General features: G+C 49.3%; 1 protein-coding gene across 1 annotated transcript in view; it reads right to left on the bottom strand.

Moving 5' to 3' along the window:
* Positions 1-25,631, bottom strand: part of WASL (WASP like actin nucleation promoting factor) — a 72,278-nt gene extending 46,647 nt beyond the window's left edge. Inside the window, exon 1 of the mRNA XM_056573778.1 lies at positions 25,023-25,631. Within this exon, the coding sequence (XP_056429753.1) occupies positions 25,023-25,130 (108 nt within the window). The 5' untranslated portion in view covers positions 25,131-25,631. The remainder of the gene's footprint in view (positions 1-25,022) is intronic.
* Positions 25,632-27,334: the final 1,703 nt, after the last annotated feature.

The following is a 27,334-nucleotide window of genomic DNA, read 5'->3' as shown; positions in this document are numbered from 1 at the left end:
TCGAATCGCATTTTTGCTTTTTGATATATGGCGATACGGCCCCCCGGGAAAACATGCGATAATCTGCTCGGGCCGTCTCCTGTGGTGGGGCCGGCCAGAGCAGGTAAAAACTAATTTAAATAATAAAAGTCAGTTTTTCCCAACCAGGGGGCCTCCAGTTGTTGCAAAACTACAACTCTTAGCATGCCCGGACCGGCAAAGGCTGTGGGTAGTAGTTTCACAACAGCTGGAGGCACCCTTCTAGAAAAAAAACTGAGCTAAAGGCGCAGGGAGAAAGATAAAAAAAACCTTCTGCCTACCTAGTCCCGGTCCCTGCAGATTAGTCTCCGTGCGCTCTGAGGTGTCCTCTCTTAGTACAGTAGGACCTTTCCCTTTTCAGCCAATCACTGGCCGCAGTGTCGAGTCAAGTGATTGGCTGATGGGGAGAGGTGTCAAGTCAGTGATTGGCTGATGGGGAGAGGTCTAGTACTGCAGTAATACACTAGGTTTCCCATGTCCCGCGGAAGATTTGAAATCCGAGAAAGATTTGAAATCAAGAATGTGACAGAAGGGGGGGGGAGGGTAATGTGACAAGGGGGGGAGGGTAATGTGACAAGGGGGGGGGAGGGTAATGTGACAAGGGGGGGGGAGGGTAATGTGACAAGGGGGGGGGGAGGGTAATGTGACAAGGGGGGGGGGGAGGGTAATGTGACAAGGGGGGGGGAGGGTAATGTGACAAGGGGGGGGGGAGGGTAATGTGACAAGGGGGGGGGGAGGGTAATGTGACAAGGGGGGGAGGGTAATGTGACAAGGGGGGGAGGGTAATGTGACAAGGGGGGAGAGAATGTGACAAGGGGGGAGGAGAATGTGACAAGGAGGAGGAGTGAAATAGGCGGTGGGCATAAAATGGGTGGATAGATGTGAAATGGAGGCGATTGGACATGAAATGGGGGGGATTTCACCTTTTTTTAAATTATATCGCAATATTTAGGCCCAAAATCGCAATCGCACATTTTCCCCATATCGTGCAGCCCTAATACCCATGTTTACATACTTTTCTGTTAGAAGGCAGACCAGAGAAGACCTCAGAAGAGCCGTGGGTGATCCGATCAGCCATTACAATCACTGCAGATATCGTGATCTGTATTGATCACAGCATCTGAGGGGTTAATGGGGGACATCAGTGTGATCGCTGATGTTCATCAATACCGGAAGCCCCTGGTTGCTGATAGCAGCCGGGACCTGTCGTGCATGAAGCAAGCGCAATTCCTGTGCTCGCTTCATGTACAGGATGTAAATGTACATCGTAGTGCATTAAGTACCAGGACATACTTTTACGTCGTATGTCCTTAAGGGGTTAAGGGTTTAAACAATCCAGGACTGTATGCTTTCACCAGCACATTAACATAATTAACAAAAGTTACAATAGTTTTGTCCCTTTTGATCACACAACGTCAACATGTTTACTCTAGTGAATGAATGTCAAGGACTCAAAAAAAATGATGAGGACAAGTGCTAAGTGGGCAAAGCTTCACCTGAGGGACATCAGCTAAAGCAGTAATCGCATGCACAGTAATACTGTACACTCAATTACTTTCCAGATGGAACTAGTATGCACCACTTGTTACCCATCAGCTATTGCTAGGTGGCTGTCCTTATCCTAGAGATGATTGCAGCTCATAGATTCCTGGAAACTCTCTGGTTTCATTCTCTAAAATATATATACTGGATTCTGACTACAGTCCTTTATCAAAACTGTCTACCAGTAAAACTTTCATTGCCCAAAGCAACCAATCAGAACAGAGTTTTCATAAATTAAAAGCTTAAAATTCTATAAAAAAATATATATTAAATTGTGTATCAAAATAATAAGAAACCTGCACCAATCTTGAAAAAATATACTGCTAAATTCAGTCAAGAGTCAAAAAAGTTATAGTCATTAAACTAACATATACTATAAACTGCTATACACCGGACCTCAGCTGTTGTAGATTACCTTCTGCGCTTCTTATATGGAGGCTCTCTTCTCCTCGGCTACATTCACACTGCCGACTCGCTCTAGCAGGGTGAAGCCCCTTATTTTAGGATAGAGAATAGCAGGAGAGAGAGAAGCCCCGTCCTCCGCCCCCCGCAGCTCTACTCCCCGTCCTCCGCCCCCCGCAGCTCTACTCCCCGTCCCGTTAACGCTCAGGGAGCGGGGAACAGAAAGTAGAGCATCGGGCGCAGGTCAAGTTATTCGCGTAGTGCTGCGCATGCGCAGTACTAATTTACCTGCGCCCGATGCTCTACTTTCTGTTCCCCGCTCCCTGAGCGTTAACGGGACGTGGAGTAGAGCTGCGGGCGTGGGGCGCTCGTGGGGACGCACACTGATGACAGCGTCATCGGGCGTAGGAATCCCCATAGCGCTGTGGATCGCTCCCTGAGCCTTCACAGGGGACGGGGAGTAGACCTACGGGGGACGGGGTGTAGAGCTGCGTAGGACGGGGAGAAGAGCTGCGGGGGACGGGGAGTAGAGATGCAGGGGACGGGGAGTAGAGATGCGGGGGACGGGGTGTAGAGCTGCGTAGGACGGGGAGAAGAGCTACGGGGGAAGGGGAGTAGAGCTGCGGGGGATGGGGAGTAGAGCTGCGGGGGATGGGGCGCTCGCGGGGACGCACACTGATGACAGCGCCATCGGGCATAGGGATCCCGATAGCGCTGTGGATCAACAGTACATGTAATAATAGAGTAAGTGTATATGAGGCAGCCGTATGAGCTGCGTACGTGTGAACTTCTGTCGGGCCACAGAGGCCATGTTAGCTCCGTACAGCTTCAGCTATCACAGGGTGAGGAGATCCTCTCCCTGTGATAGCCAAACTGACACTGCTGTGCGCATCGATGCGTGACATTTAAATATGTCACGTGACAAGAGTGAGCCAATAGGATGTGATGGAGGCGGACCATCTCATTCTATGGCAAATCTCATTCCACGGCAATGCACCGGGCATAACGGCAGTGTGAAAGGGGCCTTATACATCATTTTCAGACATGCATGGGTGCTGGTAAATAATGACCAAGATATTTATGGAGGGATAAACACAGGGGGAAAAAGTGGTATTTTAACCCCTCACACAAAACATTAATTAAAAAGGTCAAAATTACATGACAGTGGCACTTAAGGGGTCCCACAAATTTGGAGCCTGATCTAGAGTTCAGGAGTCTGTAAGACTGGTGACATATCAAAGCCAAATGACAAGGAAAAATGTAATTAGAGCTGATCACCTAAAACGAAATAATCTGACTTTATGACAAGGCTTCCCTGGTAGCCCACTGTTATTCTGACTTTTTCAAAGATGACATGATGACAAGTGACAACCACAGCTTTTTAACCTTTACATGCCGTTATGTTATGTTCTTAGAAGACAACACAAAGATATATTGGATCATTCACATTCATCTGAACAGGGATTGAGAATTCCATGTGCTTGGTGCCGGAAGATTAAATAATCATTATTAGCCACACATTATCCTGTGTTACTGTGGGGGGGGGGGGGGGGGGGGACTAGGGTCTAATGCTGCTGTGACGTGCTGACCACCCAGTGACGTACGGGAGAGGTGGCCAATTCCAATGACTAACAAAATACTGCTGTCGCTAAAGTGACCACCAATGAAAAACAGCAGAACAGCACATTTCAGAGAGCACACACGGGTGACTACTCCCTGATACATGTTTGTAACGCACTGTAGAGTGAGGTAATATTACATTTCACTTGTTTATTGTACACCACCATGAATAAATTATTAAAATAGTGAAAAAAGGCTTTTTGGTACAAAATTCGTTATAAAGATCCCTTTGCATAAATATGAAGGTGTGCAGAATAAATTATTCCGGCCGCCATCAGCTGCAAATTTGATGTATGTGCACTGCACCTCTTCTACAAGTTAGATCACAGAGTCACATGGAAATACTAATGCTTGTATATCGTAACACTTGTATTCACACCAGTCCAATATCGATTGCATTCGTATTTTCATTGGTATGTGTTCACACCCATCATATGTATAAGCGGATTTAAGAGAGTTCATACAGCGGGGTACTTGTTGCTTATAGAGATGAGCGAACTTACAGTAAATTTCATTTGTCACGAACTTCTCGGCTCGGCGGTTGCTGACTTTTCCTGCATAAATTAGTTCAGCTTTCCGGTGCGCCAGTGGGCTGGAAAAGGTGGATACAGTCCTAGGAAAGAGTCTCCTAGGACTGTATCCACCTTTTCCAGCCCACCGGAGCACCTGAAAGCTGAACTAATTTATGCAGGAAAAGTCAGCAACTGCCGAGCCGAGAAGTTCGTGACGAATCGAATTTACTGTAAGTTCGCTCATCTCTAGTTGCTTATTCTGCTAGAGCAAAAATAACACAGTCCCGCATTGCAGTATATTCCCCCTAGCTGTCAATGCGTTAATATATCCGCATGTGTGAACACAGTTCAAAGTTCACTATAATACAATATCCATGGCTGGGGGAAAATAGAAAAAAGTGAACCTGCAGTCCTGAACTTGCTTCGCACCTTTCTCCGGATGGATGGCAGTCCTCTCTGTGGATATAGCAGTTTAAGGGTGCGTTCCCACAGGGCGTATACGCAGCGTATTTGCCGCTGCGCAAAATGTATGGCAGCAGCGGGAAATACGCTGCGTATCCCTTGCTCACTATACACACAGGGCTTTTCCGGCGGCAGCCCTATGTGTGTAGTGAGTTTTGGAGGCAGGGCCGTGTGCCGGTGCATTGCCGTGGAATGAGATTTGCCAAAGAATGAGATGGTCCGCCTCCATCACATCCTATTGGCTCTCTCTTGTCACGTGACATATTTAAACTTCACGCATCGATGCGCACAGTAGTCTCAGTTTGGCTATCACAGGGAGAGGATCTCCTCACCCTGTGATAGCTGAAGCTGCACGGAGCTCTCATGGCCTCTGTGGCCCGACAGAAGTTCACACATGTACGCAGCTCATACGGCTGCCTTCATATACACTTACTCTATTATTACATGTACTGTTGATCCACAGCGCTATCGGGATTCCTATGCCCGATGGCGCGGTCATCAGTGTGCGTCCCCAGCGAGCGCCCCACGCCCGCAGCTCCACTCCCCGTCCCCCGCATCTCTACTCCCCGTCCCCCCGTGAACGCTCAAGGGAGCGATCCACAGCGCTATGGGGATTCCTACGCCCGATGGTGCTGTCATCAGTGTGCGTCCCCGCGAGCGCCCCACGCCCGCAGCTCTACTCCCCGTCCCGTTAACGCTCAGGGAGCGGGGAACAGAAAGTAGAGCATCGGGCGCAGGTAAAGTAGTATTGCGCATGCGCAGCACTACGCGAATAACTTTACCTGCGCCCGATGCTCTACTTTCTGTTCCCCGCTCCCTGAGCGTTAACGGGACGGGGAGAAGAGCTGCGGGCGTGGGGCGCTAGCGGGGACGCACACTGATGACAGCACCATCGGGCGTAGGAATCCCGATAGCGCTGTGGATCAACAGTAAATGAGGCAGCCGTATGAGCTGCGTAAATATGTGAACTTCTGTAGGCCACAGAGGCCATGTTAGCTCCGTGCAGCTTCAGCTATCACAGGGTGAGGAGATCCTCTCCCTGTGATAGCCAAACTGAGACTACTGTGCGCATCGATGCGTGAAGTTTAAATATGTCACGTGACAAGAGAGCCAATAGGATGTGATGGAGGCGGACCATCTCATTCTATGGCAAATCTCATTCCACGGCAATGCACCGGCGTGACTGTGACGCGCGGCTCCGCCTCCAAAACTCACTGTACACATAGGGCTGCCGCCGGAAAGCCCTGTGTGTATAGTGAGCAAGGGATACGCAGCGTATTTCCCGTTGCTGCCATACATTTTGCGCAGCGTCAAATACGCTGCGTATACGCCATGTGGGAACGCACCCTAAATCGGAATATCTTTTGGTGCAGTGTCCATCGGTGATAAGTAGGGGTGTGAATCGCCAAGAATTTGGAGATTCGATTCGAATCGCGATACCAGTGTGGCGATTCGATATATCCCGATATATCGCGATACCGTCTAGGTGACGATACATCGCAATATATCGCCCACCTGGGAGCATTCATAGATCCCAATAGACGCCGCTGTCAGCTTTGACAGCGGCGATCTAGTACTCCGGTGCTCACTTTTCTCATGTTATCCCGTCCGGGCTGCAAAATAAAATAAAACGCACTTTATCTTACCTGCCAACGAGCCCGCGGAGCTCCGGTACAGGTGTTCGGTCCCCGGGCTGTATTCTTCTTACTTCCTGTTAGTCCGGCACGTCACATGGAGCTTCAGCCTATCACCGGCCGCAGCGATGTCCCGCCTCCACTGGTGATAGGCTGAAGCTCCATGTGACGTGCTGGACTAACAGGAAGTAAGAAGAATACAGCCCGGGGACCGAACACCTGTACCGGAGCTCCGGGGGCTCGTTGGCAGGTAAGATAAAGTGCGTTTTATTAAAAATTCCACATCCCTAAAAGAATCGATTCAAAAATATTTTGAATCGATTCTGTATCGGCAAATGAAAAATCGCGATTATCGCGAGAATCGATTTTTTCTTACATCCCTAGTGATAAGGTCATCTCGTATGTGCTCAAGTAGGATAGAGGTGCTTTTGCTTGTTGTAGATGGAATGGTGATATCTTTATTGCACTTATATAGACTGCAATTTCATCTTGATTTGCAAATTCAACGCGTTTCTTGCAGCAGAAATCATCAGGAATCTTTAGTGGTACAGCATATTAGTAACTTGGTCTGGTATTTCGGCTTAGATGATTAGACTGTATACAGCTCTGATGGCGGCCGCCATACCAGACCAAGTTACTCATATGCTGTACCACTAAAGATACAGGAAGAAACGCGTTGAATCCACAAATCAAGATGAAATTGCAGTCTATATAAGTGCAATAAAGATATCACCATTCCATCTACAACAAGCAAAAGCACCTCTATCCTACTTGAGTACATACGAGATGACCTTATCACCGACGGACACTTATTAACCCCATAAGGACGCAGGACGTAAATGTACATCCTGGTGAGGTGGTACTTAACGCACCAGGACGTACATTTACGTCCTAAGCATAACCGCGGGCATCGGAGCGATGCCCGTGTCATGCGCGGCTGATCCCGGCTGCTGATCGCAGCCAGGGACCCGCCGGCAATGGCCGACGCCCGCGATCTCGCGGGCGTCCGCCATTAACCTCTCAGGTGCCGGGATCAATACAGATCCCGGCATCTGCGGCAGTTCGCGATTTAAATGAATGATCGGATCGCCCGCAGCGCTGCTGCGGGGATCCGATCATTCATAACGCCGGACGGAGGTCCCCTCTCCCTCCGTCCGGCTCCCGGCGTCTCCTGCTCTGGTCTGTGATTGAGCAGACCAGAGCAGGAGATGACCGATAGAACAGATCAGTATTAGCAATCATGGTATTGCTATGAATAGTCCCCTATGGGGACTAGTAAAGTGTAAAAAAAAAATGTAAAAAAAAAATGTAAAAGTAAAAAAAAAGTGAAAAATCCCCTCCCCCAATAAAAAAGTAAAACGTCCGTTTTTTCCTATTTTACCCCCAAAAAGCGTAAAAAACATTTTTTATAGACATATTTGGTATCGCCGCGTGCGTAAATGTCCGAACTATTAAAATAAAATGTTAATGATCCCGTACGGTGAACGGCGTGAACGAAAAAAAATAAAAAAAAGTCCAAAATTCCTACTTTTTTAATACATTTTATTAAAAAAAAATTATAAAAAAATGTAGTAAAAGTTTTTTATATGCAAATGTGGTATCAAAAAAAAGTACAGATCATGGCGCAAAAAATGAGCCGCCATACCGCCGCTTATACGGAAAAATAAAAAGTTAGAGGTCATCAAAATAAAGGGATTATAAACGTACTAATTTGGTTAAAAAGTTTGTGATTTTTTTTAAGCGCAACAATAATATAAAAGTATATAATAATGGGTATCATTTTAATCGTATTGACCCTCAGAATAAAGAACACATGTCATTTTTACCAGAAATTGTACGGCGTGAAAATAAAACCTTCCAAAATTAGCAAAATTGCGTTTTTCGTTTTAATTTCCCCACAAAAATAGTGTTTTTTGGTTGCGCCATACATTTTATGATATAATGAGTGATGTCATTACAAAGGACAACTGGTCGCGCAAAAAACAAGCCCTCATACTAGTCTGTGGATGAAAATATAAAAGAGTTATGATTTTTAGAAGGCGAGGAGGAAAAAATGAAAACGTAAAAATTAAATTGTCTGAGTCCTTAAGGCCAAAATGGGCTGAGTCCTTAAGGGGTTAAGGCATTGACAGCTAGGGGGAATATACTGCAATGCGGGACTGTGTTATTTTTGCTCTAGCAGGATAAGCAACAAGTACCCCGCTGTATGAACTCTCTAAAATCCGCTTATACAAAAAGCTTTTTTTCACTATTTAATAATTTATTCACAGTGGTGTACAATAAACAAGTGAAATGTAATATTACCTCACTCATTCTTCAGTGCGTTATAATTATTCAAGTGAGGAAACCTCGAAAATTGTGTTATACACAGATCAGTGCAAAATACATGTTTGTACCCAGAAAAGCCCTTGAATGGTATGCAGGTAAAATACATTTTCCCATCACAAGTCTCATCATGTGGATCCTGTGGATGACAGCATTCTTTCTGAAACCTAGTGATGAGTATGTAAAGCAGTCGCTGTATATGAGGAGCAGCAGACAGAACATAGGAATGACAGCAAACGGGAAGCAGGCCACTCTCCATTTTCAATTGGTAAAAAAATAAATAATAATACACAGCTTTACATTTACAAGTTATGCTAATACTTTTCTGCGGAAACTAAAAAAAAAAAATAATAATTATATAATATATTACACACATACACACTCTCAAGGCTTATCTGACAGAATGTGCACTTAGGATACAACTTCCCCCATTAACTTCAGCCAAAGGAAATTGATTCTAGATCCAAAACCTTCTTATAATATTGCCATGGCTTCTATTCCTTTTCGGTTTAGCACAGTGTGTAGCACCTCTACAGCAGTGTCCCCAGTGAATTTCCACAACAATTCTCCCTAGATACACCATGTACTGTATATACACTGTACCTGCAGCTGCCACCCAGGTGTTTAAGGAAGCAAGCAGAGTCATTTATTGGGTGTAGCCCTACAGAAGAAAGCAGGTTCTCATACAGAATACATTAATGCCCAATGGCCCAAACAAGATCCCGTCCACACTAAAGTTAGAGACTGTTCAAATTGTGTTCTGGCTTTATGCCAGGGGTATAGGTAAAAAAAAGGTATTCCAACATACACTCCAAGTAGAAAACAGTACCCAGTGAGTTAGGATAGTAGCATCGCTGAAGTTTGTTACAGCAATTCCAAAGTCCAAATGATAAAAACAAACTGGTGTCCCTCTGACATACATAGGTGTAGCCACAGGGTGTTAGAGAACAGTCTTTTGGTCTGTTTTCCATCGAAAAACATTTTGATTGCTAAACATGGAAGTCAACGTGTGTGTCTCAGAAATAAAGTATACAGGTGGAAAACAGAACAAAGGTAGTCACAAGTAGACTAGGTTTGGTGTATTGGGCCCTGAGGGGACACCAAGGGCATGCTGCAATACCATTGAAATATCTTTTAGACAGTCATGCAGACGTACCCACAGTATACAGCTGAAACATGACGTGAACAGAGCCTGGTGCTTCACTTCCACACCAGTCAGCAGATACGCAATGCCAATGTGAAGGCTTTATGGAACTTAATTAAAGGGGTACGCAGCCCCTAGATATCTTATCTCCTATCCAAAGGATAGGGGATAAGATGTCTGATCTCGGGGGACCCCCGCGATCAGACATCTTATCCCCTAACCTTTGGATAGGAGATAAGATGTCTAGGGGCAGAGTACCCCTTTAAAGGTCTATCACTACGGTTCTAGCTCATGATGCATTTTTTACTCTGACTTTTGCAACATATTTTTCTATAAATTTCAAAGTGAGAAATGCATAACTATGATCAGAAAGCCATGTATTATAAAAAGCAGTTCTTTGGGTGCAATAACAACACTGGCACTTAAAATCCTACTGGTCCTATTGTGAACAAGATGGTATTTCTTCTCTTTCTGAGTACGGTATATTGCAAAGTCAAAGCAATAGAATCCTCTAAACATATACTCTGTTTTGAATGGCTGATACAGAATACAGTTAGGTAGATTTACTCATGAAAGATAGGACATTCAGGCCAAAAATCACTCCATCCATTTATCAAGTTGTTCCGCTTCACGATTAAGAGTATGGTGGTAAACAGTCCCAGGTCCAATCCTGCAGTTGTTAGCCTGCTCCATGGTCACTGACAGGGTGTGCACCCTCTTGATAAATACACAGAAGGCAGTAGTGCAGGGAGCCATACATGTCAGCACCAATGCCGAGGCCAGTGATTGGCTGCCGCAGGCACATCCTCACTGCAAGAAAAGTAAACAGACCGCTGGGAACCACAAAGGGGCAGCAGGTTAGAAAGATTTTTTTATTTTATAACATTTCCTGCAGATAGTTTCATTTCTGTCATCAGTATCACCTGCAGTAACCTATTGGTATAGGCTTGTAGTGAGGGGGACACTAATGACAATGCTATTTACCATTTTCTGATGCAAGCCTCTTTTCTTGTTATGCAAATAAAGTGGCTTGGTGCACTCTAAGGGGGAGATTTATCAAAACCTGTCCAGAGGAAAAAGTAGTCAGTTGCCGATAGCAACCAGTCAGCTGACTTCTTCCATTTTTAACAAGGCCTCTGCAAAATGAAAAAAGCAATCGGATTGGTTGCCATGGACAACTTTTCCTTTGTATAGGTTTTGATAAATCTCCCCCTTAAGCCCCGTGTGCACCATAACCTCCAGCCTGGATCTTCAGATCCTCCTCCCCTGTAAAATCTCTTTCGTGAACATAAACATTTCACTTCATATCGCCTGTCAAGGACAATTACTTGTCATCAGTATCCAAGCCTATACTAATAGATAGTGCGGGGATGTGTATTATGCCTTAAAACGCTCCACCAACCTGTGCATACGCAGCTCATTTCATGTAGCGGAGGCGTCGACAGCAGTCATAAAAGCAAGCTTCTTGGCCAGGTAGCCCTGTGTGTCCGTCTGCTTGTAGCGGCAAATTTTACACTGCGCATAGAAGACACTGGCTCAAATTTATCAAACTGTGTAAGAGAAAAAATAGAGGGATTTTCCCACAGCAACCAATCACAGCGCAGCTTTCACTTTACCACAGCTCGTTGGCTGAGCTGTGATTGGCTGCTGTGGGAAAATCTCTCCACTTTGTGTGTTATACAGTTTGATAAATCTGGGCCACAAAATCCGCCACTACGAGCAGAGACACAGAGCTATCTGGCCGTAGCATGGAGCTGGCTCTTGTGACTGTTATTGGCACATTCACATGACACTACCCTTAAAAGTGCACACACAGCTGACCAGACTGACATTACAGAGTTACATCCCATGCCAGGGACCACTAAACCTGACGTCCACAGCTGCTGTGAACTGAGCGGATAATGTATTTCTGGGCCTGTAATGGCTGTCCCTTACAATCTATTACGTTTTCAACATGTACGCACATATACAGCAAATGGAGAGTAGTGGTCTGGCAGGAGGCCCAGTGACTATCAGTTCAGACTCGTCAAGGAGAAGAAAAAAAAGGATCATCTGCAAATATGGCCAACCTTACTGCACCTGAAAGAACACCCACAGGTGTCTGGCATCACCTACCACACGATGATTGGCAGTGCCTATTTACTAGACTAAACTCTTTCTAGATACACATACATATCTATCTACTGAGTGAATTTTCTGCCGATAATTTTGAGGGGCGTGGCTTAACCCCTCCCTGACCCATGACATACATGTACGTCATGGGTCGGGTGACCAGATATGACGCGGGCCAGGTCAGCATTATAAATGGGAGATGCCTGCTGCTATCAGTGGCCGACATCTGCCTCTAATGACAGACATCAGAGATTGCTCTGATGTCGATCATTTAACTGGTTTGACCATACCTGGCAGCCCCATGCTAAATTTTGTAGCTGGGGGCCGCCGCTAACAGCCAACATGTGGCGATCGCCGCAGGTGGCTATTAACCCTTTAGACCGCTGCTGTCAAAGCTATCGTCGGCATCTAAAGGGACATGTAACTGCTCCCTGGTGGTGCTCCCTGGTGGTCCAGTGGGGTGGATCGCCTGGCTCCAACCCAGAGTCATTGCGGGAGGCCGATCCACTGTGGAGGTAGCCAGAGGTCTTAGGCCCCTTTCACACTATAAAGTTGCTCTGTTAAAAGACCAGTTACAAACTTCCGTTAGAAAAGCCTTAAAAACGGATCCATTACAAAATCCCATTAAAGTCTATGGGATTTTTTGATTATCCATTATGACCCGTTATAGTCTGTTATGAATAATGGACGTCATTTATTTGTGACAGAAGAAAAAATGGCATATGCATTAATTTTCCTTCCGTCACAAGAAACGGGTAAATTAACGGACGTTATTTTTAACATTGAAGTCAATGGCAAACGGATGAGCCTTTATGTCATCCGTTTGCACCTGGTTTATAATATCCATTATTACTTCTGAGCATGCTCAGAAGAGGTGACATCAGCAGACTCCTGCAGTGCTGAGGGACTACTACTACTCCCATCATGGAACAGACTTGTTTCCATGATGTGAGTAGTAATTCCCTGGCTGCAGGAGTCTGCCGGTGGCTGGGGAGGCAACATTGGCATTTGTACTACAACCTCCTTCATGGAACAGACTCTGTTCCATGATGGGGGTTGTAGTACAGGGGCTGAGGGATTGATCGCACAGGGTCTTACTTCTGAGACCCGATAAGATTAGAAGTTATTAAACAGGGGTCTGGCGGCATGCCCGATGTACAATGTATTTTACTTTCATTTTTTAATTCTCCGCCGGGAGCCCTGAATGGCCGGTTCTGACGAGCCATTCAGGGCTCCCGGCGGAGTAAACGTCAGTGTTCCTTACTGTATAATCACATTCCCCCTTATGTATATTCATTTTATTCCCTCATGTGTATATGTATGATTCCCAGCGCACAGCAGGGACATGCCATTCCATTCACTGCTACTCATCTCTGTATCTGACAGAGAGGAGAAGCGGAAAATGGAAGGACCTGTCCCCCAGGTGCACTGTTATAGCACTCCATTCCCCGCCGCCGTACCTGACCTGTACCCCCAATGCGCTGCTTCTTTCATATATTCCCCACCACCGCCCGACATGTACCCGCTGCTCCAAGCGCAATCAGAGTGCACAGCGGGTGCATGTCAGTCTATTCCTTGCTGAAGCAGCGCATTGGGGGTACAAGTCAGGTACATTCTCCGCTGCTCCTCTCGGTCAGATATGGAGATGAGCAGCAGGGAAAGGAATGGCATATCCCTGCTATGCGCTGTGACAGCACTTAATGACCAGGCAGCAGGCGGGTGGGGGGGGGGGGGGGGGAGGGGGTTTAATCATACACATAGGGGGAATATACTTAAGGGGGAATGTGATTATACAGTAAGAAACACTTAGGTTTAAAAACCCAGCCAGGAGCCCTGAATAGCTCATCCATACCAGCCATTCAGGGCTCCAGCGGTGCTCGCGTCATGCGTGGCAGGTCCCGGCTGCTATCAGCAGCCAGGGACCCACCGGTAATGGCGGACATCCGCAATCGCGCTGATGTCCACCATTAACCCCTCATATGCCGTGATAAATACAGATCACGGCATCTGCGGCAGTGCGGTACTTTGAATGGATAATCGGATTGCCCACAGCGCTGCCACGGCGATTCAAGTCATACAGCATGGCGGCCGGAGGTCCCCCTCACCTGGCTGCAGCCGTCTCCCGGGGTCTCCTGCTCTGGTCCGAGATTGAGCAGAAGATCACCGATAATACCGATCAATGCTATGTCCTATACATAGCACTGAACAGTATTAGCCATCAAATGATTGCTATTGATAGTCCCCTGTGGGGACATAAAAAGTGTAAAAAAAAAAATAAAAAATAAGTAAAAAAAAAAATGAAAAAATCCCCTCCCCTTTTCACCCCCAAAAAAGCGTAAAAAAACATAATTAACACACATATTTGGTATCGCCGCGTGCGTAAAAGTCTGAACTATTAACATTATTGTTAATTATCCTGTATAGTGAACGGCGTAAATGTAAAAAAAAATTTTCAAAGTCCAAAATTGCGGCTTTTTTGTCACATTTTATTCCAAAGAAAATTAATTAAAAAATGTATAAAAAGTAAAACCTAAGCAAAAGTGGTACTGATAAAAACTACAGATCATGGCGCAAAAAATGAGCCCTCATATCGCCCCATATACGGAAAAATGAGAAAGTTAAATACCGTATTTATCGGCTAAAGTTTTTAGCCTAAAGTATACTTGCGTGTTATACGCCGATAAGCCGCTGCAGTTCAATGATTTAAAGCGGGCGCTTTAAATCAATGAACTGCAGCAGCTTTGCAGGTGCAGAGACAGCCAGCGCTGCCGGCTTCTCTGCCCCTGCCTGTCCTGGAGATAAGAGCCCTCCTACCGGCCCTTCTCTCCCCCTGGCTATCGGTGCCGCTGCCCGTTCTCTCCCCCCGACTATCGGTGCCGGCGCTGATAGCCAGGGGGACAGAAGCGGCGCCAGCGCCGACAGACAGGGGGAGAGAAGGGGCAGCGGCACCCATTGCTGGCGCCGCTGCCCCATTGCCTCCCCCATCCCCAGTTGCATAATTACCTGTTGCCGGGGTCGGGTCCTCGCTGCTTCAGGCCTCCGTTGTGCGTCCCCTGCGTCGTTGCTATGCGCTGCACGGCGCGGCACAATGACGTCACTCGTCATTGCGCCGTGCAGTGCATAGCAACGACGCATGGGACGCACACCGGAGGCCTGAAGCAGCGCGGACCAGACCCCGGCAACAGGTAATAATACAACCAGGGATGGGGGAGGCAACGGGGCAGCGGGGCCAGCAATGGGTGTCGCTGCCCCTTCTCTCCCCCTGGCTATCGGAGCCGCTGCCCCATTGCCGGCGCCGCTTCTCTCCCCCTGGCTATCCGCGCCGGCAATGGGGCGCCGGCACCGATAGTCAGGGGGAGAGAGCGGGCAGCGGCGCTGATAGCCAGGGGGAGAGAAGCGGCGGCAGCAGGGCTCTAGACCCCAGGAAAGGCAGGGGCAGAGAAGCAGGCAGCGACAGCCTCTCTCCCCCTGCCTTTCCTGGGGGTGTATCGGTGTATACGCATGCACACACACGCACCTTCATTTTACCAAGGATATTTGGTTAAAAAACTTTTTTTACCCAAATATCCTTGGTAAAATGAGGGTGCGTGCAATAGGCCGGTGCGTGGTATACCCCGATAAATACGGTAGGTGGTCAAAATAGGGCAATTTCAAACATACACATTTTGTTAAAATGGTTTGAGATTTTTTTAAGCGGTACAATTATAGAAAAGCATATAACATGGGTATCATTTTAATCATATTGACCCACAGAATAAAGAAAACATGTCATTTTTACCAGAAAGTTTACAGGGTGAAAACAAAACCTTCCAAAATTTAATAAATTGCAGTTTTCAATTTTCCAACATAAATAATATTTGTTTGGTTGTGCCGTACATTTTATGGTAAAATAATTGATGTTATTACAAAGTACAATAGGTGACGCAAAAAACAAGCCCTCATATGGGTCTGTGGATGGAAAAAATAAGAGTTATGATTTTTAGAAGGCGGAGGAGGAAAAAAGGAAAATGTAAAATTAAAATTGGTCTGGTCCTTAAAGGACAAGTGTAGTGGTACACTTTTATATATGCCCGTGCCTCAAAAACAAACAAAATAAACTCATACATACCTTCCTACGAGCCCCCGTTGGTCCGGCACAGGCCTCACGGTCCGGCAGTGCTGACGTCCACTTCCTGGGGTATCACCTGCCGCAGTGATGTCCAGCCCCGGTTGGTGATAGGCTGAGCCCACTGTCATGTAAGAAGCCGGCCAGAGCTCCTTATATGACAGTGGGCTCAGCCTATCACCGACCGGGGCTGGACATCGCTACGGCCGGTGATACGCCAACCGCTCTGCGACGTCCCCATCCCCAGGAAGTGGAAGGCCGTCAGCACTGCCGGACCGTGAGGCCTGTGCCGGACCAACGGGGGCTCGTAGGAAGGTATGTATGAGTTTATTTTGTTTATTTTTGAGGCCCGGGCATATATAAAAGTGTACCACTACAGTTGTCCTTTAAGACCAAAATGAGCCTGGTCCTTAAGTAAAAATACACCGTACATCGCAGGGTAGTGGAGCATGTCATGCGAGACCCTGTGCGATCAATCCCTTAGCCCCTGTACTATAACCTCCATCATGGAAGAGTCTGTTCCATGATGGGGGTAGTAGTAAAAACACTAATGTAGCCTCCGCAGCTTAGGAACTACTACTCCCATCGTGGAAACAACTGTTCCATGATGGGAGTAGTAGTCCAAGCTGTGGGAGTCTGTAGGCAGAGGTGTTAAAATGGCCGTACATGAGGGATGTTCTAACGGGTCTTAATGGATGAGTATGCAGTTATTTTGATGGACATTATTCAGAAGTTAGCACCCTTTATTTCATCCGTTATTATACATCCGTTTTTTACACAGAAAACGGATGTTTAATGACAGATGAACACTCATAGTGTGATAGGAGCCTTACCTCTGCATCATTGGTGTCCATGGCTCTTGATTTGATTGAGCCTGGCTAAGCAAGCTCAACCAAATAAGCACAGATCACACAGATCAATGGAGTTCTATGGAAATCCATTGACCTGTATGAGGAATCTAATGATTCCTGCTAATAGTCCCCTAAGGGAACTAATAAAGTGCAAAAAAAAAAAAAGTTAAAAAAACATCTATTAACCCCATCCATATACCAAACATAGTTGGTATCGCCACATGTGTAATTGTTCCAACTATTAAATTATTATGTTACTGATCCTGCAATGTGAACAGTGTAAATGCGCTAAAATTGCTGATTTTGGGCACATCACATCCCAAAAAACCATAATAACACAATAATAAAATGTAACAAACTATTTAAAAAAAAAAGGGGGGGGGGGGCGCAATGCATCAGTTTCGGTTTTTGGCCAAGCAAACCTAAATTTTTGGTTTCAGACCAAAATTTCCCTTTTGGTGCATCCCTAATATATAGCATCAATAATTCGCAAACCAAACACCCAACTACTGTATACGAGAGAAGCACATTTAGGAAATGCCACCCTGATACTCAGCAGGGATCATGTTAAGAGAAGCAGTTATGTAACTAGTATCAGTGATTCACAGTATCTTTGGAGGTGTCATAGATTCATTTATATCCTAAATATCTTGGGCAATCCAATCCTGTAACCTGGCAGTTCAGTCTACTTTGCCCGACAAATTCAGGTTTTGGTTTCTCCAACAGGACACAACACATATGGTGAGCAATGTTATTGACTAATAATGGGATTTCAGCATGCTGTAAAGAGAGGGAGAAAACTGACCTCCTGACACCCATCATAGCTTCCTGTTCTGTGCCCTGACTACAGGTGTTGTAGACCGCAGCCTGTCAGTCAGAGACCAGAGGGGCAGCCTGTCAGTCAGAGACCAGAGGGGCAGCCTGTCAGTCAGAGACCAGAGGGGCAGCCTGTCAGTCAGAGACCAGAGGGGCAGCCTGTCAGTCAGAGACCAGAGGGGCAGCCTGTCAGTCAGAGACCAGAGGGGCAGCCTGTCAGTCAGAGACCAGAGGGGCAGCCTGTCAGTCAGAGACCAGAGGGGCAGCCTGTCAGTCAGAGACCAGAGGGGCAGCCTGTCAGTCAGAGACCAGAGGGGCAGCCTGTCAGTCAGAGACCAGAGGGGCAGCCTGTCAGTCAGAGACCAGAGGGGCAGCCTGTCAGTCAGAGACCAGAGGGGCAGCCTGTCAGTCAGAGACCAGAGGGGCAGCTGTGGGGAGTATGCCATCCTTTTTGGTGCTCTCCACATAAGCCTAAATCACTCAAAATTTGAAAAGAACGACCAGCTAAGATACAATACAGATAAGGAGTGATGTAATGGAATCTAGCAGACGATTGGTGCCTGTCACTACAATACAGGTGACTCCTGACTACAAGGAGGAAACGCTGGGAATGTCGTTCTCTTTTCAGAAACTCCTCATCTTCAGGTGAACTGCAGAAGAAAAGCAATATTTCCTACTACAGTACAGTGTCATGGGGCAGCTGTAGGAGGGGGCAGTAGAGTACACACAGCATAAAGACATGGGGCAGTTGTAGGAGGGGGCAGTAGAGTACACACAGCACAAACACATGGGGCAGCTGTAGGAGGGGGGCAGTAGAGTACACACAGCACAGACATGGGGCAGCTGTAGGAGGGGCAGTAGAGTACACACAGCACAAAGACATGGGGCAGTTGTAGGAGGGGGCAGTAGAGTACACACAGCACAGACATGGGGCAGCTGTAGGAGGGGCAGTAGAGTACACACAGCACAAAGACATGGGGGCAGCTGTAGGAGGGGGCAGTAGAGTACACACAGCACAGACATGGGGCAGCTGTAGGAGGGGGCAGTAGAGTACACACAGCACAAAGACATGGGGCAGTTGTAGGAGGGGGCAGTAGAGTACACACAGCACAAAGACATGGGGCAGCTGTAGGAGGGGGCAGTAGAGTACACACAGCACAAAGACATGGGGCAGTTGTAGGAGGGGGCAGTAGAGTACACACAGCACAAAGACATGGGGCAGCTGTAGGAGGGGCAGTAGAGTACACACAGCACAAAGACATGGGGCAGCTGTAGGAGGGGCAGTAGAGTACACACAGCACAAAGACAGTGACATGGGGCAGTTGAAGGAAGGCAGTGATGCACACACAGTACGGTTACATAAAGCAGGGGTGTACACAGAGTAGTGACGGGACAGTGGTGTACACACAGTAGTGACAGGAGGCAGCTGTAGTATTGGGCAGTGGTGTACACACAGTAGTGACAGGGGGCAGCTGTAGTAGGGGCAGCGGTGTATACACAGTAGTGACAGGGAGCAGTGGTGTACACACAGTAGTGACAGGTGCAGCTGTGACAGGGGGCAGTGGTGTACACACAGTAGTGACAGGGGGCAGTGGTGTACACACAGTAGTGACAGGGGGCAGCTGTAGTAGTGGGCAGTGGTGTACACACAGTAGTGACAGGGGGCAGCTGTAGTAGGGGCAGCGGTGTATACACAGTAGTGACAGGGAGCAGTGGTGTACACACAGTAGTGACAGGTGCAGCTGAGACAGGGGGCAGTGGTGTACACACAGTAGTGACAGGGGGCAGCTGTAGTAGTGGGCAGTGGTGTACACACAGTAGTGACAGGGGGCAGCTGTAGTAGGGGCAGCGGTGTACACACAGTAGTGACAGGGGGCAGCTGTAGTAGGGGCAGCGGTGTACACACAGTAGTGACAGGTGCAGCTGTGACAGGGGGCAGTGGTGTACACACAGTAGTGACAGGGGGCAGTGGTGTACACACAGTAGTGACAGGGGGCAGTGGTGTACACACAGTAGTGACAGGGGGCAGTGGTGTACACACAGTAGTGACAGGGGGCAGTGGTGTACACACAGTAGTGACAGGGGGCAGTGGTGTACACACAGTAGTGACAGGGGGCAGCTGTAGTAGGGGCAGCGGTGTATACACAGTAGTGACAGGGAGCAGTGGTGTACACACAGTAGTGACAGGTGCAGCTGAGACAGGGGGCAGTGGTGTACACACAGTAGTGACAGGGGGCAGCTGTAGTAGTGGGCAGTGGTGTACACACAGTAGTGACAGGGGGCAGCTGTAGTAGGGGCAGCGGTGTACACACAGTAGTGACAGGGGGCAGCTGTAGTAGGGGCAGCGGTGTACACACAGTAGTGACAGGGGGCAGCTGTAGTAGGGGCAGCGGTGTACACACAGTAGTGACAGGTGCAGCTGTGACAGGGGGCAGTGGTGTACACACAGTAGTGACAGGGGGCAGTGGTGTACACACAGTAGTGACAGGGGGCAGTGGTGTACACACAGTAGTGACAGGGGGCAGTGGTGTACACACAGTAGTGACAGGGGGCAGTGGTGTACACACAGTAGTGACAGGGGGCAGTGGTGTACACACAGTAGTGACAGGGGGCAGTGGTGTACACACAGTAGTGACAGGGGGCAGTGGTGTACACACAGTAGTGACAGGGGGCAGTGGTGTACACACAGTAGTGACAGGGGGCAGCGGTGTACACACAGTAGTGACAGGGGGCAGCGGTGTACACACAGTAGTGACAGGGGGCAGCGGTGTACACACAGTAGTCACAGGGGGCAGTGGTGTACACACAGTAGTCACAGGGGGCAGTGGTGTACACACAGTAGTCACAGGGGGCAGTGGTGTACACACAGTAGTCACAGGGGGCAGTGGTGTACACACAGTAGTCACAGGGGGCAGTGGTGTACACACAGTAGTGACAGGGGGCAGTGGTGTACACACAGTAGTGACAGGGGGCAGTGGTGTACACACAGTAGTGACAGGGGGCAGTGGTGTACACACAGTAGTGACAGGGGGCAGTGGTGTACACACAGTAGTGACAGGGGGCAGTGGTGTACACACAGTAGTGACAGGGGGCAGTGGTGTACACACAGTAGTGACAGGGGGCAGTGGTGTACACACAGTAGTGACAGGGGGCAGTGGTGTACACACAGTAGTGACAGGGGGCAGTGGTGTACACACAGTAGTGACAGGGGGCAGCTGTAGTAGTGGGCAGTGGTGTACACACAGTAGTGACAGGGGGCAGCTGTAGTAGTGGGCAGTGGTGTACACACAGTAGTGACAGGGGCAGCTGTAGTAGTGGGCAGTGGTGAACACACAGTAGTGACAGGGGGCAGCTGTAGTAGTGGGCAGTGGTGTACACACAGTAGTGACAGGGGGCAGCTGTAGTAGTGGGCAGTGGTGTACACACAGTAGTGACAGGGGGCAGCTGTAGTAGTGGGCAGTGGTGTACACACAGTAGTGACAGGGGGCAGTGGTGTACACACAGTAGTGACAGGGGGCAGAGGTGTACACACAGTAGTGACAGGGGGCAGTGGTGTACACACAGTAGTGACAGGGGGCAGAGGTGTACACACAGTAGTGACAGGGGGCAGTGGTGTACACACAGTAGTGACAGGGGGCAGAGGTGTACACACAGTAGTGACAGGGGGCAGAGGTGTACACACAGTAGTGACAGGGGGCAGAGGTGTACACACAGTAGTGACAGGGGGCAGTGGTGTACACACAGTAGTGACAGGGGGCAGTGGTGTACACACAGTAGTGACAGGGGGCAGTGGTGTACACACAGTAGTGACAGGGGGCAGTGGTGTACACACAGTAGTGACATGGGGCAGTGGTGTACACACAGTAGTGACATGGGGCAGTGGTGTACACACAGTAGTGACAGGGGGCAGTGGTGTACACACAGTAGTGACAGGGGGCAGTGGTGTACACACAGTAGTGACAGGGGGCAGCTGTAGTAGTGGGCAGTGGTGTACACACAGTAGTGACAGGGGGCAGCTGTAGTAGGGGCAGCGGTGTATACACAGTAGTGACAGGGAGCAGTGGTGTACACAGTAGTGACAGGTGCAGCTGAGACAGGGGGCAGTGGTGTACACACAGTAGTGACAGGGGGCAGCTGTAGTAGTGGGCAGTGGTGTACACACAGTAGTGACAGGGGGCAGCTGTAGTAGGGGCAGCGGTGTACACACAGTAGTGACAGGTGCAGCTGTGACAGGGGGCAGTGGTGTACACACAGTAGTGACAGGGGGCAGTGGTGTACACACAGTAGTGACAGGGGGCAGTGGTGTACACACAGTAGTGACAGGGGGCAGTGGTGTACACACAGTAGTGACAGGGGGCAGTGGTGTACACACAGTAGTGACAGGGGGCAGTGGTGTACACACAGTAGTGACAGGGGGCAGTGGTGTACACACAGTAGTGACAGGGGGCAGTGGTGTACACACAGTAGTGACAGGGGGCAGTGGTGTACACACAGTAGTGACAGGGGGCAGTGGTGTACACACAGTAGTGACAGGGGGCAGTTGTGTACACACAGTAGTGACAGGGGGCAGTGGTGTACACACAGTAGTCACAGGGGGCAGTGGTGTACACACAGTAGTCACAGGGGGCAGTGGTGTACACACAGTAGTGACAGGGGGCAGTGGTGTACACACAGTAGTGACAGGGGGCAGTGGTGTACACACAGTAGTGACAGGGGGCAGTGGTGTACACACAGTAGTGACAGGGGGCAGTTGTGTACACACAGTAGTGACAGGGGGCAGTGGTGTACACACAGTAGTCACAGGGGGCAGTGGTGTACACACAGTAGTCACAGGGGGCAGTGGTGTACACACAGTAGTGACAGGGGGCAGTGGTGTACACACAGTAGTGACAGGGGGCAGTGGTGTACACACAGTAGTGACAGGGGGCAGTGGTGTACACACAGTAGTGACAGGGGGCAGTGGTGTACACACAGTAGTGACAGGGGGCAGTGGTGTACACACAGTAGTGACAGGGGGCAGTGGTGTACACACAGTAGTGACAGGGGGCAGCTGTAGTAGTGGGCAGTGGTGTACACACAGTAGTGACAGGGGGCAGCTGTAGTAGTGGGCAGTGGTGTACACACAGTAGTGACAGGGGGCAGCTGTAGTAGTGGGCAGTGGTGAACACACAGTAGTGACAGGGGGCAGCTGTAGTAGTGGGCAGTGGTGTACACACAGTAGTGACAGGGGGCAGCTGTAGTAGTGGGCAGTGGTGTACACACAGTAGTGACAGGGGGCAGCTGTAGTAGTGGGCAGTGGTGTACACACAGTAGTGACAGGGGGCAGTGGTGTACACACAGTAGTGACAGGGGGCAGAGGTGTACACACAGTAGTGACAGGGGGCAGTGGTGTACACACAGTAGTGACAGGGGGCAGAGGTGTACACACAGTAGTGACAGGGGGCAGTGGTGTACACACAGTAGTGACAGGGGGCAGAGGTGTACACACAGTAGTGACAGGGGGCAGTGGTGTACACACAGTAGTGACAGGGGGCAGTGGTGTACACACAGTAGTGACAGGGGGCAGTGGTGTACACACAGTAGTGACAGGGGGCAGTGGTGTACACACAGTAGTGACAGGGGGCAGTGGTGTACACACAGTAGTGACAGGGGGCAGTGGTGTACACACAGTAGTGACAGGGGGCAGTGGTGTACACACAGTAGTGACATGGGGCAGTGGTGTACACACAGTAGTGACAGGGGGCAGTGGTGTACACACAGTAGTGACAGGGGGCAGTGGTGTACACACAGTAGTGACAGGGGGCAGCTGTAGTAGTGGGCAGTGGTGTACACACAGTAGTGACCGGGGGCAGAGGTGTACACACAGTAGTGACAGGGGGCAGTGGTGTACACACAGTAGTCACAGGGGGCAGTGGTGTACACACAGTAGTCACAGGGGGCAGTGGTGTACACACAGTAGTGACAGGGGGCAGTGGTGTACACACAGTAGTGACAGGGGGCAGTGGTGTACACACAGTAGTGACAGGGGGCAGTGGTGTACACACAGTAGTGACAGGGGGCAGTGGTGTACACACAGTAGTGACAGGGGGCAGTGGTGTACACACAGTAGTGACAGGGGGCAGTGGTGTACACACAGTAGTGACAGGGGGCAGCTGTAGTAGTGGGCAGTGGTGTACACACAGTAGTGACAGGGGGCAGCTGTAGTAGTGGGCAGTGGTGTACACACAGTAGTGACAGGGGGCAGCTGTAGTAGTGGGCAGTGGTGAACACACAGTAGTGACAGGGGGCAGCTGTAGTAGTGGGCAGTGGTGTACACACAGTAGTGACAGGGGGCAGCTGTAGTAGTGGGCAGTGGTGTACACACAGTAGTGACAGGGGGCAGCTGTAGTAGTGGGCAGTGGTGTACACACAGTAGTGACAGGGGGCAGTGGTGTACACACAGTAGTGACAGGGGGCAGAGGTGTACACACAGTAGTGACAGGGGGCAGTGGTGTACACACAGTAGTGACAGGGGGCAGAGGTGTACACACAGTAGTGACAGGGGGCAGTGGTGTACACACAGTAGTGACAGGGGGCAGAGGTGTACACACAGTAGTGACAGGGGGCAGTGGTGTACACACAGTAGTGACAGGGGGCAGTGGTGTACACACAGTAGTGACAGGGGGCAGTGGTGTACACACAGTAGTGACAGGGGGCAGTGGTGTACACACAGTAGTGACAGGGGGCAGTGGTGTACACACAGTAGTGACAGGGGGCAGTGGTGTACACACAGTAGTGACAGGGGGCAGTGGTGTACACACAGTAGTGACAGGGGGCAGTGGTGTACACACAGTAGTGACAGGGGGCAGTGGTGTACACACAGTAGTGACAGGGGGCAGTGGTGTACACACAGTAGTGACAGGGGGCAGCTGTAGTAGTGGGCAGTGGTGTACACACAGTAGTGACCGGGGGCAGAGGTGTACACACAGTAGTGACAGGGGGCAGTGGTGTACACACAGTAGTCACAGGGGGCAGTGGTGTACACACAGTAGTCACAGGGGGCAGTGGTGTACACACAGTAGTGACAGGGGGCAGTGGTGTACACACAGTAGTGACAGGGGGCAGTGGTGTACACACAGTAGTGACAGGGGGCAGTGGTGTACACACAGTAGTGACAGGGGGCAGTGGTGTACACACAGTAGTGACAGGGGGCAGTGGTGTACACACAGTAGTGACATGGGGCAGTGGTGTACACACAGTAGTGACAGGGGGCAGTGGTGTACACACAGTAGTCACAGGGGGCAGTGGTGTACACACAGTAGTGACAGGGGGCAGCTGTAGTAGTGGGCAGTGGTGTACACACAGTACAGTGTCAATGGGCACCTGTCACCCTCTTTATGTCCTGCCTACCCCTCGTACAGTGCAGATCACTGCTATATGTATATAATACATTCTTTGCCCACAGTCTCCGCCCGGGGGCACTAGGCCCTCCGCACTCACCACACACTTCTTGCCCAGGTAGCCGTACAGAGTCTCATTCTCTTGCTGCGTGAGCAGGATGGAGCCGCAGTTTGTGACCCGCTTGGTCTGCCGGTTGTTGTTACTCATGGCGGCGTGTCGGTGGCCTCACCGCGGACGGTAGCTCTACACCAGAGGTCTGTGTGGCGAATCAGGGCCGCTCCATGTCCCGGGCGCTTGTCGTCGTGTTGTGGGAGGACCCGCCGCTGCCGCTTCCTCCCTAGCTGGTTAGCAGGCCTCCTGCGCTGGGGCTGTGGGGCGTGCTCGCTCTCGATAGAGGCGGAAGCGCGCAGACGTTCAGCGCTAGTGCCTTGTGTTTTGCGCGCGCCTCAGAAAGCTTATAGGAGTGACCCGCCCGTATACTGATAGCCCCGACTCTGCTCCTTCAGCGGTAATAGATATGGAGACGTCTACACTGTATTCTGCTACCAGGAGCCCAAGTCGCAGAAACGCGTTGGCTATATTTCACACTTCTGTTTGGTCCTCTCAGGCTTCCGTAGTCACCTGGATCGTGGCACTTATAATGCAGAGTTCTATCGGAAACAGCTAAGGGGCGTGGTCAGACTGTACAGAACAGTGACAGCAGGCGGGGTTTCCGAGTTTTTGGGGAATAAAGTTAAGTTTCTTCCAGTCATTCCTGTGTTTTATGGAACTTACAAAAATCTAGGTGTTTATGCGGAAACACCTTATTTAGATGAACTGAGACCACCTAGGGCAGTGGGCTCTAAACTGTGGACTGCTGTTGCATAACTACAAATCCCAGCATCAAAGTTGATTGCAGCATCGAAAATAGAAATAAAATCTATCCCGGCAGCTCAGCGGAGCTGATCAGGACCGCCAGGGTGTAACCGCGGTGTCCCAATCAGTTTAGAGCAGTGGTTCTCAACCTTTTTCGCGACTGTACCCTCAAAGGGTGAAAGTATGTCTGCGGGTTCCCCTTGCATGTAAATTCTCGCGGAACTTACGCGCGCGAGGTGTACCCGCGGACAAAATAAATCATAAAAGTACTTAATTTTATAATGGTGTGTGCTTACCTTTCTAATGCGATACTTAAAGGGGTACTCCGGCGCTAAGGCTGGGTTCACACTACATTTTTCAACTACGGTTCCTGCATACGTTTTCATTAGTGAAAACATATGGAACGGTATTGAAAACGGTACACATAGGCAAAGAATTGCAAACCGTATGCACCCTGATGCATACGGTTGCGTACGGTTTGCTTGCAATACAGTTTTTCCAGTACTCCAAACCATGTTCAACCACAGTTTTGACTCCAGTTTTAAAACCGTATTTCAACCGCATACCTTTTTTTTAACATGGACGTCAATGGGAAACGCACATGTATATTATGTTTTTTTAAAATAAAAACGGACGGAACTGTATGCACTTTTAAAAACAGTATACTGTTTAAAAGCGCATACGGTTTACTTTTTCCCATACTGTTCCATCCGTTTTTTTCCCATACGGTTTTTGATAGAAAACGTATGCGGGAACCATAGTTGAAAAACGTAGTGTGAACCCAACCTAAGACATCTTATCCCCTATCCAAAGGATAGGGATAAGATGCCTGATCGCGGGGGTCCCGACACTGGGGACTCCCGTGATCTTCCACGCCGCACCCCGTTAGAATCAGCCCCCGGAGCGTGCTCGCTCCGGGTCTGATTACTAGCAATCACGGGAACGGAGCATAGTGATGTCACGGCTCCGCCCCCGTGTGGCATCATGCTCCGCCCCCTCAATGCAAGCCTATGGAAGGGGCGTGACAGAGGGATCAGAGGGAGAGCGGAATAGTGACACAAGGGGATCAGAGGAAGGGGGGAATAATGGCACAAGGGCATTAAGATGGAGGGAGGAGGGATAATGGCAAAAAGGGATCAGAGGAAGGGCGAATAATGGCACAAGGGGATTAAGATGGAGGGGAGATAATCATTACCCCCCCCCCCTCCACCTTAATCCCCCTGTGCCATTATTCCCCCTCCCTCTGATCCTTTTTGGCCATTATCCTTCCCCCCTCCATCTTAATGCCCTTGTCCCATTATTTCTCCATCCCCCCCTCCGATCCCCCTGGGCTTATACCATATATACATATAATATCTGTATATATACCGTATATACATACAATAACATCCCTCCCTCCCATATACTTAGATTCTTCTTTAACATTTTAACACTACTCGGCCTGTTCGGATATACAGCGGGAGTCCCGTTTGGCAGGGCGGCACTGACAGGTGACATCCTCCTGCGCTGTGTGGCACCTCTGCACAATGTCAGGGGACGTCACACGTCAGCCCGGC

Source organism: Hyla sarda, chromosome 4 (genome assembly GCF_029499605.1).
Source record: "Hyla sarda isolate aHylSar1 chromosome 4, aHylSar1.hap1, whole genome shotgun sequence".
NCBI lineage: Eukaryota > Metazoa > Chordata > Amphibia > Anura > Hylidae > Hyla > Hyla sarda.
Note: the sequence above shows the minus strand (reverse complement) of the source record. Positions and strands in the feature narration are given on the sequence as shown.